At 49.0% G+C, this 18,466-nt stretch overlaps 2 protein-coding genes across 3 annotated transcripts in view; one reads left to right on the forward strand and one right to left on the reverse strand.

Moving 5' to 3' along the window:
• Positions 1-18,466, reverse strand: part of mrps14 (mitochondrial ribosomal protein S14) — an 80,312-nt gene that overhangs the window by 3,184 nt on the left and 58,662 nt on the right. The window contains exons 1-2 of one of the 2 annotated variants that reach the window (XM_078407453.1): positions 4,030-4,314; positions 2,588-2,755 (exon numbers count right to left, since the gene is read on the reverse strand). In XM_078407453.1, coding sequence (XP_078263579.1) covers positions 2,588-2,755; positions 4,030-4,080 — 219 coding nt within the window. In that variant the 5' untranslated portion in view covers positions 4,081-4,314. Of the gene's footprint in view, positions 1-2,587; positions 2,756-4,029; positions 4,315-18,466 lie in introns of those variants that run through there. The other variant, XM_078407452.1, reaches the window with a different exon arrangement.
• Positions 9,696-12,112, forward strand: LOC144598119 (ankyrin repeat and SOCS box protein 12-like). Its single transcript, XM_078408008.1, has 2 exons — positions 9,696-10,533; positions 11,979-12,112. Exons 1-2 carry the CDS (start codon positions 9,699-9,701, stop codon positions 12,110-12,112), a joined length of 969 nt encoding a protein of 322 aa, XP_078264134.1. The 5' UTR covers positions 9,696-9,698.

Genomic DNA, 18,466 nt, shown 5'->3' on the forward strand with positions numbered 1-18,466 from the left:
ATTCTCTGCTTCAGAAGGCAGTGGAGGCCAATTCTCTGAATGCATTCAAGAGAGAGCTAGATAGAACTCTTAAGGATAGCAGTCAGGGGGTATGGGGAGAAGGCAGGAACGGGGTACTGATTGAGAATGATCAGCCATGATCACATTGAATGGCGGTGCTGGCTCGAAGGGCCGAATGGCCTCTTCCTGCACCTATTGTCTATTGTCTATAACTTTTTGTTAGATAATGCTCCTGTGAAATATCTTGGCAGGTTTTATGCATGAAACCTGCTACTTAAAAGCAAGTTGTTGTAAAAATTAAAAAGTATAAGGTAAGTCTGTTGAAGCGCTCCTCATGCGAAAAGCCACCCTCTTTACAGAGATCAATCTGCTGAACCTTCCATGAACTTCATCTACTGCAAGTAGATCCCTCCTCAGGAAGGGAGATCAGACTTGTACACAATATTCCAGATGAAGCATCACTAGGGCTCTTTATAACTGAAACAAGATAGTCCCAGCCTTGTACTGCAATCCTCACACAGTAAAACCATTATACCACTTGCCTCCCAATTTGTTTTTTGTACCTATATGTCAACTTCCAGTGATTCATGTACAAGGATATCCAGGATTTTGGGAATACCAAGTGTCATAATTTTAAAAATACACTGCTTTTCTATTATATCTTCCAATTCAATGTCTTTGCATGTCCACATTATATTTCACCTGCCATGGATCATGTGCAGGCAGATGAGATTAGTTTATCTTGGCATCTTGTTTGGCACATGCAGTGTAGGCCGAAGAGCCTGTTGTGCTGTGGTGTATTTTTCTACCGTCCATGCCATAAACTCGCCCACACACCTGCCTATATTAACCAAAGCCTTCATGCAACCTCCTCACTGTTCATAACGCCACCCAACTTTGTAGTAAGCAAACATTGATGGATTAGTTCTGATGAAGGGTCTTCAACCTGAAACATTAACTCTCTTTCTCTTCCCACAGATGCTGCCTGACCTGCTGAGTGTTTCTAGCTTTTCCTGTTTTATTTCAGATTTCCAGCGTATGCAATTTAAAAAAAAATCATAGCTATATTACTTAGTTCCCAACATGCAAATCATTGCTACCGATTATGATCGGCATTGATCCTACTAGTCACTGCCCCCATCCCCAAAATGACCCATTTATTTCTATAAAAGAGTTCCTAACTTTAAACCTGAAGAGCCAAGAACAAATTTTAAGCATGTTGTTTTGTCATGGAATCCCCCACCACAGGAAACAGCTTGAATCAGTTTAACGACGGAAATATAATTTTTACTGGCATCTCATTTTGCCTTCAATATTTTCTAATTTCAGATTTTTTCAGTACAAGAGTTAATGATGCATCATGTGGCTTTATTTGATAAATACTGACCTGGTTCTGATCTACAGTTAAACAAAAGACAAATGGTAGATCTCTTCAATCGTTTTGGTGTATAAAGCCTGTCAGCCAAATAGCGCAGCTTCCATTGTAGGTAAGGCTACCTGCATTCAGCCAATGGACAACTGAAGATGTACTTGGAGACGAGGTACAAGGCCACATATTTAAGGCCAGGATTCGCTGTCCACACGACTGAAATGCAGAGGAATGGACTGTTTCTCGGTCTCCTTCAAACCCTTTGGGTTACTTTTGAGGTTTTGTTCCAAGGTGATCATGTTGCAGGGAATTGATACTGATGTGAAGAAAATCAAGGGATTATGTGGCATGTTGGAAAATACCAATGAGGTAAAAGCTCAGCTATGGCCTACCTATAAAGCATTTCTGCATAGGACATGCTAGAATAATGATGAAAAAAGGGTTTTTAAAGAACATGGAAATAAAATCATGCAAGTCCACGAGTTTTAACAGTCTGCCTGGTAATTAGTGCACACTCATGGGCACCAATGGTTCTAGTTTTATACAGCTCATAAACAGCTCATAAACAGCTTTACAGAAACTATTCAAATTTGGCAACACTCAGACTTTTCACACTGTAGATTTGAACAGTGAAAATTCCTTTTGCAACATGTCCTGACCTAATGTCATCTTTGCCACCGTTAACAAGACAATATAGGACATGTGAATGGGTGACTGCTATGTGCACTCTATGGGCCAAAGAGCTGAATCTCTGAGGAACAAGCTCATGGATCTACCACAACCCACAAGAGACACACATTCATCTTTCCTTCAATCTCGCTGCTCAAGAATCTTGGAACTTCTAACAGCAGTGTAGAAGGAGCTCTGATACAAGGAGCATCACACACCACCCTCTCAGAGTAGGTCAGGATGGGCAAACAAAGTCAACCTTGCTTCCTGCATCAGACGTGTAACGGTCAAATAGATCTAATGGATGTGTGGTGGGAAAAAAAGGCCCGCTTCTATGTTACATGACAGGGCAGGATCTCTGAAGTGACTGCCATTTTGACCTGGGACTATGTTAGCTGCAGTGATAAAGCATTACTTCGATCCAACTTAATTCACCACTTCTCCAACCTCCAGCCAGAAAATCAAAACAGAAACTCAGCAAAATGGTTAACAGTCCCTTGATATGTAATACTCATTTCAGTATACCCCACTATCTGTTTTTGATCAGACCTGCAGTTCCTTTGGTAAGATAGTGTTTTTCCGAATTGCATTGAGTCGCCGCCTCTCATCTGCAAAGTCAAAAGCCATCTTCCTCCTTTTCACATCCCTCAGCATTCGCCAATCCACATAGTAATTCCGAACCGGTCCCATGTTTCCTCCGGGAATCAATGTCAACAACTACAAAGGAAGAAATATTAGCATTATGTAACTGAAAATGATTCTGTCATATGTGCTAGAACAATAAGAAAATAAGCTTTAATCCAAATTCTAATCATATGCATTTGCTTCAGAGATGGAGGACTCCACTGCACAAGCTTGCCTATGATTTTCAAACAAATATGTCATGCTTAAGATGTATGTGCACATGAAAAAGGAACTATAGGTCGGTGAGGAAAGAGTGGAACGGATGGTAAACTCCAAGGTAGAAAAACTACCCCAGGTTATGGCATTCAAAACCCAGGCAGTTTGCAAGTCAAAACATTATCCTTCTGGCAATATATGTAAATAAAAAGAGGAGCCAAACGAGAAGACTGTGGCCCTGCAAATCCATCTCGTTGGTCTCCCAAATGCTCGGGCTTATGTATGGGCTGTACAGAGGTTGAGTGTTCATACCGGGGGAGGACCTACACATCCAATGTCAGCAAGCTTCAGAGGTTGGGAGGGTGAGGAGAAAGAAATGAAAACCAGCACTGGACCAGGAGGAACAAACCCTGGGCGGGAGGTCAGGGGACTGTGGGATATCCGGAGGCTGGGATGAAGGGAAACCTGGGTGGGAGATTAGGTGGCAAGGAGACCCTGGGCAGGAGGTCAGGGTGCAAAGGGACCTTGGTTAGCAGATCAAGGGCCACAGAGACCCTTGGTGTGTGGTAGGAGGCCTGGGGGTGAGAACACCTTAGGTGAGTCAAGAAGCAAGGAGAGACTGGTTGGGAGGTGAGGGGGTCGAGGAGACCCTGCGTGGGGAGTGAGGGAGACTCTGGTTGATTACTGCGCAAACACCCAAGTGGTTATGTGGACTCTGTGTGGGCCAGGGTGCGAGGAGACCCTGGGTAGGAGATTAGGAAGCGAGCATACTCTAGTTGGGAGGTGAGGGGGCGAGCAGATTGGTTGGGAAATGAGGAGACCCCGTGTTGGTCAGGAGGAGAGTAGACCGTGGGTGGGAGGTGAGGGGACCCTGGTTGGTTTCCCCAAGCGGCCAATGAATGAAACACCACACCCCTCAGTGCTGGTTGGGAGGTGAGGAGATCATGGGTGGGAGGTGAGGGGATCATGGGTGGGAGGTGAGGGGATCATGGGTGGGAGGTGAGGGGATCATGGGTGGGAGGTGAGGGGATCATGGGTGGGAGGTGAGGAGATGGAGGATGGGAGTGTGTATCAGGGTCCTTCCTCCTAGGCCGCGGATCAGCACAGAAGCCCCACCCTCCCGCCTGCCCCGGCCCCGCTTGCTCGGTCACCTGGCGCCCGGCGCTGTGAATGAGGCCCAGGACCCGGCCCCACGCCGCCATGTCCGCGTCCCCGTCCGCTGCGCGTCCCCGGCTCCACAGCGCGCGCGTCCCCGGCTCCACCGCGCGCGCGTCCCCGGCTCCACAGCGCGCGCGTCCCCGGCTCCACCGCGCGCGCGTCCACGGCTCCACAGCGCGCGCGTCCCCGGCTCCACAGCGCGCGCGTCCCCGGCCCCGCCTTCCCCAGGCGGCCAATGAGAAAAACACCAACTGCAAAACCGGCGCCCAGGAGCCCGTGGCCACTGGATCCAGTGCACAGAGGGAGGGAGCGGACTACCGGTTACTGTGTCCGGATCCAGTGCACTGCAGGTTACTGTGTCCGGATCCAGTGCACTGCAGGTTACTGTGTCCGGATCCAGTGCACTGCAGGTTACTGTGTCCGGATCCAGTGCACTGCAGGTTACTGTGTCCGGATCCAGTGCACTGCAGGTTACTGTGTCCGGATCCAGTGCACTGCAGGTTACTGTGTCCGGATCCAGTGCACAGAGTGAGGGAGGGAGGGAGTGAGGGAGGGAGGGAGGGAGGGAGCGCCCTGCAGGTTACTGTGTCCTGTGCCAAACACCTGCAGCAGCAGCAGCAGCCCGTGTTCAATGTGCATTGCAAAAGAAAAGCTGTCCTGCATTCATTCAAAACATCGCTGCAGAGCGTCCTTCACAACACAAGACTGGTCGATGTTTAGTCATATCCTTATTTGTCCCATTTCCGCACTTCCAACCTCCTGAAACGTCCACTCCATTCCAACGCCTTGTCCTTTAATTCCAGTCTCCTACTCTCTGAGTCTATCCCTGCCCCCATCCCATTCAGATTCCCCGTCTGCTGCCCTTCCAAACAGCTGATCCCTGGTCCTTCAGAACCTGATCTTGGTTACAGTGCTCTGTCCTTTCCCTGGTTAAATCCTCTGACCCTGGCTTCACTAATCCTTGTGTAAAAAACAAACTGTGGAGGGATCAGCCACAATTGAATGGCGGGCTAGACTTGATAGGACGAATGGCCTAATTCTGCTCTTAGAATTTATGGATGATGTTTCAAGTTGATACCCTTCAAACTACCTCCATAGTAGATGCGACCTCACTGGATCTCCACAATGCACTGGACAACTTGGAACATAAATGTCAGGCAGTTCATCATCAACTACAGCTCGGCATTAGTTTATGTTTAGTTTATCAGTTTCAGTTTATCATCACCTGTCATCCCTTTAAACTTATCAAACTCAATGAACTGGATCTCTACTCGTCCCTATGCAACTGGATCCTTGGTTTCTCAGTGGCAGACCTCAAATGGTACGAATTTTTCAACCACACCTCCTCTTTGTTGAATATAAGCATAAGGATACTTCAGGGTTGCGTTTTCAGTCCTCTGACCAGAGGGAATAGCCTCAGAATAAAAGGTCGCACCATTAGAAAGAAGAGGAGGAGGAATTTCTTTAGTCAGAGTGTGGTGAATCTGTGGAATTCACAGCCACAGAAGGCTGTGGAGGCTGTGATTGGGTATTTTTAAGGCGGAGATTGACAAATTCTTGATTAGTACGGGTGTCAAGAGTTATGGGGAGATGGCAGGAGAATGGAATTGAGAGAGAAAGATAGGTCAGCCATGACTGAATGGCAGAGTACACTCGATGGGCCGAATGGCCGACTTCTGTTCCTATGACTTAGAAACATAGAAACATAGAAAATAGGTGCAGGAGGAGGCCATTTGACCCTTCGAGCCAGCACCACCATTCAGGGGTCGGCCAGTTCAAAGCCAACATGCATCATTGGGGGTTGCGTTCATCAGCAGCCTGTGTGTGTGGAGCAGACCAGCAAACCTGCTCTCTCTCCACTTATCACTGCAACAATAAACTCCTCCCTGTCCACTGGCATCGTCCCGCCATCCCTCAAAATCGCTGCTGTCACCCCCATTCTGAAAAAACCTGGTCTAAACCCTGACACCCCAAACAACTTCAGACCAATCTCCAACCTACCCTTTCTGTCCAAAGTTTTGGAACGTGCTGTAGCTTCCCAACTCAAATACCACCTCTCTACCAATAACCTGTATGAAACTTTCCAATCCGGATTCCGCTCAAACCACTGTACTGAAACTGCGCTCCTCAAAATCACAAACGACATTCTCCTCTCCTCCGACGCTGGCAACCTCAACATCCTCATCCTACTTGACCTCAGCGCCGCCTTTGACACCATAAATCACTCCATTCTCCTCACCCGACTTGAAACCTCCCTTAACATCACCGGCACAGCCCTATCCTGGTTCAAATCTTACCTCTCTGACAGACACCAGTTCATCTCCATTAACAACTGTAAATCCCCCACCGCTCCCCTCCCCCAAGGTGTCCCCCAAGGCTCAGTCCTTGGCCCCCTCCTCTTCATCCTCTACCTGTTCCCCCTTGGTCAATTAATCCGCCGTCATGGTCTCAACTTCCACTGCTTCGCCGATGATATCCAGCTCCTCATCTCCACCAAGTCAATCTCCTCCACCACACACTCTACACTGACAAACTGCATTACTGAAATAAAATCTTGGCTTCAATCAAACTTCCTCAAACTCAATTGCAACAAATCTGAAATCATCATCATTGGTCCAAAAATGCTCACCAAATCCACCCAAAACTTCATCCTCAACATTGATGGTCTCCCAGTATCCACCTCACCTCACATCCGGAATCTTGGAATCATCCTTGATCAAACCCTCTCCTTCGACAAACACATCAAACACATCACAAAGACAGCCTTCTTCCACCTCAAAAACAATGCCCGTCTCCGTCCATCCCTCTCCTCCACAGCTGCAGAAACCCTCATCCACGCCTTCATCACCTCCCGTCTGGACTACTGCAACAGCCTCCTCTATGGCGCACCCTCAAAAATCATCAATAAACTTCAATACATTCAAAACTCCGCTGCCCGTCTACTCACACACACCTCGATCCGTGACCATATCACCCCCGTCCTTTATAAACTCCACTGGCTCCCCATCCCCCAGAGAATCCAGTACAAAATCCTCCTCATAACCTACAAAGCCCTCCATAACCTGGCCCCATCCTACCTGACCGACCTCCTCCACAGGCACACTCCCACCTGCACCCTCCGCTCTGCCGCTGCCAATCTCCTATCCCCCCACATCCGGACTAAACTCAGATCCTGGGGGGACAGGGCTTTCTCCATCGCTGCTCCCACCCTATGGAACTCACTACCCCAAACCGTTAGAGACTCCCCCACACTCACCACATTCAAAACATCGCTGAAGTCTCACCTGTTCAGTACTGCCTTCAACCACTGAAGGTCACCTCACCTTCTGTCTCCTTTCTCTGTTCATTTATTTATTTACTTATTTATCTATTTATTCATTTCCCTATGTTCTCAAAATCTCTGTAAAGCGTCTTTGAGTATATGAAAAGCGCTATATAAATAAAATGTATTATTATTATTATTATTATTATTATTAAACAGCGCAGCACGTCATTTTCGACTGCGCTGTCCTCCGCCCACCTGGTGGAGGGGTAGACCTCACGGCCCTCGACAACAGCACATTGAACTGGCTGCAGCGCCTGGAGAGCGTTACATAACTTCTGCTGCCTCAAACGCAAGAAGAAGAAAGTCGAACGTAATGTTGTCCACTTAACTTTATGGCCAGTGGCAAGCTGACAAAAGACGGTCGAAGAATAGTACACATGAGGGTGGCAAGGCGACACAGTGGTAGAGTTGCTGCCTTACAGCCCCAGAGATCCGGGTTTGATGGGTGCTGTCTGTACCGGGTGTGTACGTTCTTCCGGTGACCTGCGTGGGTTTTCTCCGGGAGCACCGGTTTCCTCCCACACTTCAAAAGCATACAGGTTTGTAGGCTAATTCGCTTCGATACAATTGTAAATTGTCTCTGGTATGTAGGATAATGTTAATGTGTGAGGATTGCTGGTCAGCGTGGGCTCGGTAGGCCAAGTGCCCTGTTTCCGCGCTGTATCTATACTAAAATAATGAGATATATTCACAAAATGCTGGAGTAACTCAGCAGGTCAGGCAGCATCTCGGGAGAGAAGGAATGGGTGACGTTTCGGGTCGAGACCCTTCTTCAGACTGATGTCAGGGGGGCGGGACAAAGGAAGGATATAGGTGGAGACAGGAAGATAGAGGGACATCTGGGAAGGAGGAGGGGAAGGGAGGGACAGAGGAGCTATCTAAAGTTGGAGAAGTCGACGTTCATACCACCGGGCTGCAAACTGCCCAGGCAAAATATGAGGTGCTGTTCCTCCAATTTCCGGTGGGCCTCACTATGGCACTGGAGGAGGCCCATGACAGAAAGGTCAGACAGGGAATGGGAAGGGGAGTTAAAGTGCTCGGCCACCGGGAGATCAGTTTTGTTAATGCGAACCGAGCGCAGGTGTTCAGCGAAGCGATCGGCGAGCCTGCGCTTGGTTTCGCCGATGTAAATAAGTTGGCATCTAAAGCAGCGGATGCAATAGATGAGGTTGGAGGAGGTGCAGGTGAACCTTTGTCTCACCTGGAAAGACTGTTTGGGTCCTTGGATGGAGTTGAGGGGGGAGGTAAAGGGACAGGTGTTGCATCTCGTGCGGTTGCAGGGGAAAGTGCCCGGGGTTGGGGTGGTTTGGGTAGGAAGGGACGAGTGGACCAGGGAGTTACGGAGGGAACGGTCTCTGCGGATCGCAGAGAGGGGAGGGGATGGGAAGATATGGCCAGTGGTGGGGTCCCGTTGTAGGTGACGGAAATGTTGGTGGATGATATGTTGGATCCGCTGGCTGGTGGGGTGGAAGGTGAGAACGAGGGGGATTCTGTCCTTGTTGCGAGTGGGGGGAGGGGGAGCAAGAGCGGAGCTGCGGGATGTAGAAGAGACCCTAGTGAGAGCCTCATCTATAATGGAGGAGAGGAAGCCCCGTTTTCTGAAAAACGAGGACATCTCAGAAGCCCTAGTGTGAAACACCTCATCCCGGGCGCAGATGCGGCGTAGACGGAGGAATTAGGAGTAGGGGATAGACTTTTTGCAGGGGACCGGGTGGGAAGAAGTGTAGTCCAGATAGCTGTGCGAGTCAGTGGGTTTATAGTAAATGTCCGTCACTAGTCTGTCTCCTGTGATGGAGATGGTGAGGTCCAGAAACGGGAGGGAGATGTCAGAGATAGTCCAGGTATACTTAAGGGCAGGATGGAAATTGGAGGTGAAGTGTATGAAGTCAGTGAGTTCTGCATGGGTGCAATAGGTAGCACCAATGCAGTCGTCGATGTAGCGGAGGTAGAGTTCGGGGATGGGGCCAGTGTACGTCTGGAACAGGGATTGTTCGACGTACCCGACAAAGAGGCAGGCGTAGCTAGGGCCCATGCGAGTGCCCATAGCTACGCCTCTGGTTTGGAGGAAGTGGGAGGAGTCAAAGGAGAAATGAGAGATAGCTTCAGACGAGTGGCTTTACATGATGCAGTCAAGGTCCATTCTAAATTGGCAGCAAGAGTTTATTTCCAGGGGTTTGGCTCACGATGCGTGATCTGACCAGTGAAGGGGACAATGCAACACTCTGCCTGCCTGACATCACAATCACCACTACATTGCATCACTGGTAACGTCAGGTCAGCCTGCAAGGAGTAACCGGCAACATCATGAATGCCTCTGTGTGATCCCGCATACCTGACATGGAACCCAGCACCCTGCCGACGGTGGAGATCATGTCCCCAGTGAAGATGAGCCTGGTGGATGTCAGCAAGATCTTCTCCATGCTGCAGCCCAGAAATCAGGACGACAACGTGGAAATAAATCAAATCAACCAAGCCATCTCCAGAAACGATGCCACCCTTTTGGATGACCTCTTGTCTCAGGAGCATTACCGTCGGCGGATCAATAACCGGAGTGGCTGGGGTGTCCCGGGTACTCCCCTCCGTATGGCTGCCTCAAAAGGTCACCTAGGCTGCCTGGAGGTGCTCCTGAGGCATGGTGCCGAGGTGGACAGTCTGGATGTTAAGGCTCAGACTCCTCTCTTCACGGCCGTCAGTGGCAGGCACTTGCATTGTGTCATCGCTTTGCTCAGGGCAGGGGCTAATCCAAACGGAAGCATCTACAACAACTGTTCGCCTGTACTCACTGCAGCCCGAGAGGGAGACATTGGGATCTTGAGAGCCCTGCTGGAGCACGGAGCTGAAGTCAACGTGCGTTCCAAGGTGCCGGACTGGGCTTCCAATGCTTGTGCTTGCAGTGGCCCTCTCTACCTTGCTTCAGTATACAGGCACTACGACTGCTTCAGGCTGCTGCTCCTCTACGGTGCAGACCCCAACTACAACTGTACAGAGCAGAGGGTTTTGGCAAGGATCAAACAACCAAGGACAGTTCTGGAGATGTGTCTCAGGTATGGCTGTGGGCCTCAGTATATCCAACTGCTGGTAGACTTTGGGGCAAATCTTTACCTGCCTGGCCATGCCCCGGTCAAAAACACACAACAAAACAAAGCTGCCGAACTTCTAGTCCGAGCTACAGGTAAGAGAGAGCCACTTGCCCAGGAACTGCTTCAGTGAATGTGAACACCATTTAAACAGTGTTGTGGTTCACCCCACCATTACTCTTAAAGGTACATTCAAGATTACGTCCCTTGTGAAGGTGCTGTATCCACACTGCAACTCTAAAGTCTAAAGTCAAATTGTTTTCTGTAGATTTCCCAGCTAGTCAGAAAGGCTGGCTACCGATGGCTGTAGAGAACAAGCAGCTCCAGGGGAGTGATCAGGGTCTGGTCACAGAGTGGGAAAGGATTTGTTCTGATAGCCGGGGGGGGGTTCTGATCTTACCGAGAACAAATAGTTTTGGGAGAAACATTCAGGAATGATGAGAATCCAGGGCACCCCCTCAAAAAATCAAACATCATCTTGGCATGTAGAGGTCAATGCTTTAAAATTTCAAAACAGAGATTGATGAACTTTTACTCAGGGTATGGAATCAAGGAGGTTGGATTGAATTAAGTTCCATTCAAATGGTGGAACCGGATCGAAGGGTTTAATGGAGTCCAACTGTCCAGCAAATAGGTTGAAACAATTGAATGCTGTGTATGGAAGCCAATTGACTACTTTGCAACCATGTGAGGAAGAGTTATCATGTCAGGCCAGCTGGGGGGGATGATCTTCATGGAATATGGGCTGTTCTGATCAGTGTGGCAGAGTGGCTTTCTTCCCAACCAATTGGTCAAGCGCTTTTAAGTGCAACATGCGCCTTAATTTAGTTCAACAAAGAAACTGACAAGTTACTAAAGGATAACTTGAGGCAGAACTGTTCAGTAGGTGCTCTCACTGTCAAATAGGTATACCCATGTAGAAAGGAACTGCAGATGCTGGTATATACTGAAGATAGACACAAAGTGCTGGATTAACTCAGCGGGTCAGGAAGCATCTTTAGGGAAAAAGGATGGGTGACGTTTCAGGTCGACACCCATCTTCAGAGGGTAAAGGAGGGAACTGGAGGTAAGAAAGGCCCAGATCAACGTAGGACTGGCAACAAGGAAGGGTAGAGCCCATAATGGCCCACTGTTGGCTGGGGAAGATGTGATAACGAAGAGACACAAGGGTGCAAACAGTGGAACTATTAGGACAACTAGAGTTGGGGTGGGAGGGGGAGGGAATGTAAGAATAACTTAAAATTAGATAAATCAACGTCCATACCACTGGGTTGTAAGCTGTCCAAGTGAAAGATGAGGTGCTGTTCCTCCCATTTGTATGTGGCCTAACTCTGACAGTGGAGGAGGCCCAGGACAGAAAGGTCAGTATGGAAATGGGGAGGGGAGTTAAAATGTTTGGCAACCAAGAGATGGCGAAGGCTAAAGCGGACTGAGCATAAGAGTTCAGCGAAACGATCGCCCAGTCTACGCTTGGTCTTGCCCCAAGGACAAGTAATCTCTCGATGCATAACCAATTTACCACTGTGTCATTGGTTTCCAGCTCAGCCGAGACCATTGATGTCACTAACCAGACTGGCCATTCGCAAGCACCTCAAACTAATCGGCAGACTGCAGTCCATTGACCAACTGGACATACCGTCAATCCTGAGGAAGTACTTGGACCATCAGACCTGAGAGGATTAGTGCAGTTCCGTGCGTCCTGGAAGTAGTGTGCACCCACCCACTCCCTCCCTCGCTGAGAGAAGGAGAGGGGGGAGAAATCAACCCTTCTTGCATCAGGGTTCCTTGTCTCCCAACCCTTTTGTATCTTGCAGCTTGGTTGTAATTGCCCCAGCCATCTGATTACAAGTAGAATTCCTTGAACCCACTCTATGTAGTAAGTTATTCTATAAGTTATAGTAAAAGAAGATATTTAAAGCAAGACATATTTTCCATGTAAATTTCGTAAGGCTTTGAAAGATTGTACGTGGTAAAGAGTAAATTATCTGACATTGCTCAGGGTCTGTGCATGAGGCTGTTTTATTTTGAAACACAAGTTAGCTACAAAGCAAAATCCAGTCTGGAAATTAGGATTTAACTAATCCACCGCTCTAAAACATTGTGCTTAGTGCCAGAGCCAAATCAGGTCCCTCAAAGTCATTTCAAAACCAGCTGGCAATAATGTACTGTGGCAATAACAGACACAAAGTGCTGAAGTAACTCAATGGGGGCCAGTGTGGATATCGATGGGCCACATTTCGGGTTGGGACCCTTCTTCAGACTGATAGTTGGGGTGGTGGGGAGAAAGCTGGAAAAACGGAGGGGCAGAACGAAGCTGAGCAGGTAATAGGTGGATTGAGGTGAGAGGGGTTGGGGGGGGGGGGGCTGGACAGATGGTTGGACAAAGCCCAGAGATGAAAAGATGAGGTGTGAGACAAATGGATTGGATAGTTGAGAATTGTGAAGCTAGAGTAAGGAATATAGGTGGGAGGGGAGGGGGAAGGGAGAAATAGCTGCAAATCTAGGTGGGGCACAGAGGAGAGGAGGGAGGGTGAGGGAAGTGTAGCACCAGTATTAGGTGAAAGGGTTGCCTCGTCTACGCTTGGTCTCACCAATGTACAGGAAGCCACATCGGCAACACCGGATGCAGTAGGTGAGGTTAGAGGAGGTGCACATGAACATCATCTCACCTGGAAGGGCAGCTGGGCTCCCTGGATGGAGGTGAGGAAGCAGGTACAGGGGCAGGATATTGCCAAGTGGCAATCATTTGGTTGCCTTGAATGCTCGCACCGCTGCTTACAACTCTGGCCTGGCATCCGGCAACATGGACGACTACAAGGGAGAGTCCTACCGACTGCGAAAGGCAGTGAAGGATGCAAAAAGGAGGTACCGGGACAAGATGGAGTCACAGATGGAGCAGCAGGACACCAGGCACCTTTGGCAGGGGCTACGGACAATAACTAGCTACAGGTCCAGCACCCCCTCAACCGGAAGTACCGGCTCCTCCTTAGCTGACGACCTGAACTCTTTTTATGCACGGTTTGAGACGGGTAACACCACCAGCTCGCCGTCTAAAAACAGCACCGAAGGGGCGCTGGCTAGCGTGGCTGGAGGGGGATCCACCGCCGGGGATGTGCACACATTCTCAGTGTCCGAGCATGAGGTGAGGTGGGCTCTGACGCGTGTGAACACGAGGAAAGCTGGAGGCCCAGATGGTATATCTGGGCAAGTGCTAAAGTCTTGCGCTACTCAGCTTGCTCCAGTGCTCACCACAATATTCAACCTCTCCTTGGCCAAGTCCGTGGTCCCTGCATGCTTCAAAAGATCCATAATTGTACCGGTGCCAAAGAATGCCTCTCCAGCGTGTTTAAATGACTACCGACCGGTGGCCCTCACCTCGGTTGTCATGAAATGCTTTGAGAGGCTAGTCAAGAAGCACATCTGCGCCCTCCTTCCTCGCAACATGGACCCACTACAGTTCGCATACCGTCCGAACAGGTCCACGGATGATGCGGTCTGCCAGGTTCTACACACCGCTCTCTCTCATCTGGACAGCCAGGGGGGCTATGTGAGGATGCTGTTCATTGACTTCAATTCAGCATTCAACACAATAGTCCCCAGCAGACTGGTTGAGAAGCTGCTGGAACTGGGGCTTAGCACCCCTCTGTGTGCCTGGGTCCTGGACTTTCTCACCGCCAGGCCCCAAGTGGTCAGGATGGGGGAACACACATCTAGCTCCCTCACCCTGAACATAGGATCCCCCCAGGGTTGCGTCCTTAGCCCCCTACTGTACTCCCTGTACACACATGACTGTGGGGCCAGGTTCAGCTCAAACTCCATCATCAAGTTTGCTGATGACACTGTGGTGGTGGGCCGGATCTCCAACAACGATGAGAAGGCCTACCGGGAGGAGGTGGCTGATCTGGCACTCTGGTGTCAGGACAATAGCCTCCTCTTGAATGTCACTAAAACAAAGGAGCTGATTGTGGACTTCAGAAGGGCTAAACATCCAAGGACGTACACGCCACTGGAGATAAATGGGTCTACTGTGGATAGGGTGAGCAGTTTTAAATACTTGGGAGTCCACATCACAGAGGATCTGACGTGGGCAACGCACATTGCCGCACTGGTGGGTAAGGCAAAGCAGCGCCTTTACCACCTTAGACAACTGAGGAAATTCAGAGTGTCTCTGAGGATCCTTCATTGCTTCTACTCTGGGGCTGTAGAGAGCATCCTGTCCGGCAACATTACAGTCTGGTTTAGGAACAGCTCTGCCCAGGACAGGATGGCCCTGCAGAGAGTAGTGCGTTCGGCAAAACGCACCATGGGAACTACACTCGTCCCCCTGCAGGACCTATACAACAGGAGGTGCAGATCCAGAGCAAGCAAGATCATGAGGGACCCCTGCCACCCCAGTAACGGACTGTTCCAGATGCTACGATCAGGCAAACGCCTACGCTGTCACGCTGTGAAAACGGAGAGGATGAGACGGAGTTTTTTCCCACAGGCCATCAGGACTGTCAACTTTTATAACCCCAGAGACTAAATTTTTGTCTACACGATAGTAACTTATTAACTTTATTTATATGCTGTAACTGTAATTCTTTTTTGTGCACAATCCGCAGGCATTGCCACTTTCATTTCACTGCACATCGTGTATGTGTATGTGACAAATAAATTTGACTTGACTTGACTTGAAATTAGGAGACCAAAACTGCACACAATTCATCCTATCTATTCCCTTCATGATTTTGTACACCTCCATAACAGCACCCCTTATCCTCCTGCGCTGCATAGAATAAAATCCTAGCCTGCCCACCTCTCCCTGCAGCTCGAGTTCTCAAATCCTGGCAACATCCTTGTAAATCTTCTCTGCACCCTTTCCAGCTTAATGGCATCTTTACTACAGTAGGGTGACCAAAAATCAAAATTTCAACAGGATGGCCTACCAGTGTAGGCGCTGGTCACAGATTGTAAAAATGTGCACTCTGTATCAAAACTGGCAGCAAATCAATGCCCACACTATCGAATAAACTGGCACCGTGATGTGATTTAGTCCCGGGAATGTTAAATAAAAGGTAAACAATGGGGATTGCAGTGACAACAGCAGACACTAGATGTCAGCCTTGTTGCACCGACAGTCCACACGATCGCACTCACTTGACATTACACTTGCCTCCAAAAACCTTCCAGATTCGTAATTTGCTTTATTCAATCTGGACCCAAGCCTCAGTCGATGTTCATATGAAACTGTACACTAGTCACACATCAATTACTGAGAAAATGCACACAGTTACAATAAATGGTAGAATTGGAAGGAATGCTGGAATCTTGAGCAAAAACAAAAGTGCTGGAGGAACTCGGGGGGCCAGGCCGTATCTGTGGTCAGGATCCTTCTTCAGACAGATTGGAGGGGAGAAAGCTGGAAAAGAAAGGTAGGGATGGGCCAAGTGATCGACACAAAGTGCTGGAGTAACTCAGCAGGCCAAGCAGCATCTGTGGAGAAAAAGGATGGATAATGTTTTGGGTCAGGACCCTTCTTCATGAATTCAATGTTCAGACTTGAAACTTGTTTCTGCAAGTGATAGGTGGATGCAGGTATGGGGGGGTTGATTGTGTGGAGTAAGTGACAAAGGCTAGAAGTAAAAAGGAGACCAAAGGGTGTCAGCAAGGAAAGAACAGGGTGAGTGAAATGTAAATCCAGACGAAGGACTATGGGCAGATGGGGACAGGGAGAGGGGAAAGAGGGAAGATAAAAGGGAAAAGTGGGGATGGGGATGGAGATGAGATTTAGAAGGAGGGGAAAGAAGCAAGGTGACGTGTCGTGGGAGATGGTGGGAGAAATGGGTGCACACTGGAGTGGGGGTGTGGGCTGGGGAAAGAGGGGGTGTATTACTTGAAATTAGAAAATTCAGTGTCCATCCAGTTATGTTGTACGCTACCCAAATGGACACAAGGACAGGAAAGGAAAGGAAGTGGCGGCGCTGCGCAGCAGCTGCGGCTCACCTGCAGTCCGTTTGTCTTTTATGTTGTTTTTTGTCTTAATTGTCGGGTCTCGACCCGAAACGTCACCCATTCCTTCTCTCCAGAGATGCTGCCTGACCTGCTGAGTTATTCCAGCATTTTGTGATACCTTCAAAGTCTGATTAAAGATCGTCCAAAGGTCTCCAATGAGGTAGAAGGTAGGTCAGGACCACTCTCTAGTTGGTAATAGGATTCATGATCATGCATTAGTTGATCCTTGGCACCGTGCTGATTGGGTGGCATCACTGGAAAAAGTTCATAAGTTATAGGAGCAGAATTAAGCCATTTGACCCATCAAGTCTACTCCGCCATACTGATCTATCTTTCCCTCTTAACCCCATTCTCCTGCCTTCATCCCATTGAGGGCGTGCAGCGTAGGTTTATTACGTTAATTCCCGGAATGGCGGGACTGTCATATGTTGAAAGACTGGAGCGGACTAGGCTTGTATACACTGGAATTTAGAAGGATGAGAGGAGATCTTATCAAAACGTGTAAGATTATTAAGGGGTTGGACACGTTAGAGGCACGTTAGAAACATGTTCCCAATGTTGGGGGAGTCCAGAACAAGGGGCCACAGTTTAAGAATAACGGGTAGGCCATTTAGAACTGAGATGAGGAAAAACTTTTTCAGTCAGAGAGTTGTGAATCTGTGGAATTCTCTGCCTCAGAAGGCAGTGGAGGCCAATTCTCTGAATGCATTCAAGAGAGAGCTAGATAGAGCTCTTCAGGATAGCGGAGTCAGGGGGTATGGGGAGAAGGCAGGAACGGGGTACTGATTGAGAATGATCAGCCATGATCACATTGAATGGCGGTGCTAGCTTGAAGGGCCGAATGGCCTCCTCCTGCACCTATTGTCTATTGTCTATAACCCCTGACATCCTTACTACTCAAGAATCTGTCAATTTCTGCCTTAAAAATATCCATTGATTTGACCTCCACAGCTGTCTGTGGCAATGAATTCGCCACTCTCTGACTAAAGAATTTCCTCCTCATCTTTCTAAAGGCACGTCCTTTTATTCCGAGGCAATGGCCTCTGGTCCTAGACTCTCCCACTCGTGGAAATATTCACTCCACTATTGGGTAAGGTTGGGGTGTGAAGGGAGATATCAGTGTGCAGCTCAGCTTTTTGCTTCCTGTTGCAGGGAGCTGCTTCTCTACCAAGAATTGTTGCCAGACTGGTTTTATTAGGTCAGCTTCAGCAGATGTGAGTGTGAAAAACTCCCAACCACGAGCTCTGGGTGTGGTGGTGCAGGCCATGGGAAGCCAGGTCAGGATGTGGGACTGGGGTTAAGAATTTGGAGTAGAGGTTGCTCTGTGGAACTTTTTCCAGTAATGCCACCCAATCAGCACGGTGCCAAGGATCAACTAATGCATCCTCATGAATCCTATTACCAACTAGAGAGTGGTCCTGACCTACCTTCTACCTCATTGGAGACCTTTGGACGATCTTTAATCAGACTTTGAAGGTATCACAAAATGGTGGAGTAAATCAGCAGGTCAGGCAGCATCTCTGGAGGGAAGGAATGGGTGACGTTTCGGGTCGAGACCCTTCTTCAGACTGATGTCAGGGGAGGGGCGGGACAAAGAAAGGATATAGGTGGAGACAGGAAGACAGTGGGAGAACTGAGAGGGGGAGGGAAAGAGAGGGACAGAGGAACTATCTAAAGTTAGAGAAGTCAATGTTCATACCGCTGGGCTGTAAGCTGCCCAAGCGAAATATGAGGTGCTGTTCCTCCAATTTGCGGTGGGCCTCACTATGACAATGGAGGAGGCCCATGACAGAAAGGTCAGACTGGGAGTGGGAGGGGGAGTCAAAGTGCTGAGCCACCGGGAGATCAGGTTGGTTAAAGCGGACTGAGCGAAGGTGTTGAGCGAAACGATCGCCGAGCCTGCGTTTGGTCTCGCCGATGTAGAGAAGTTGACATCTGGAACAGCAGATACAATAAATGAGGTTGGAGGAGGTGCAGGTGAACCTCTGCCTCACCTGGAAAGACTGTTTGGGTCCTTAGATGGAGTCGAGGGGG

This window comes from Rhinoraja longicauda, chromosome 11 (assembly GCF_053455715.1).
Source record: "Rhinoraja longicauda isolate Sanriku21f chromosome 11, sRhiLon1.1, whole genome shotgun sequence".
NCBI lineage: Eukaryota > Metazoa > Chordata > Chondrichthyes > Rajiformes > Arhynchobatidae > Rhinoraja > Rhinoraja longicauda.

Excerpts from the sequence above, each read along its gene's own strand:
- LOC144598119 (XM_078408008.1), top strand. The coding sequence starts at position 9,699 with ATGGAACCCAGCACCCTGCCGACGGTGGAGATCATGTCCCCAGTGAAG. Across the intron at positions 10,534-11,978 it reads ACTTCTAGTCCGAGCTACAG|CTCAGCCGAGACCATTGATG; the intron begins GTAAGAGAGAGC and ends ATTGGTTTCCAG.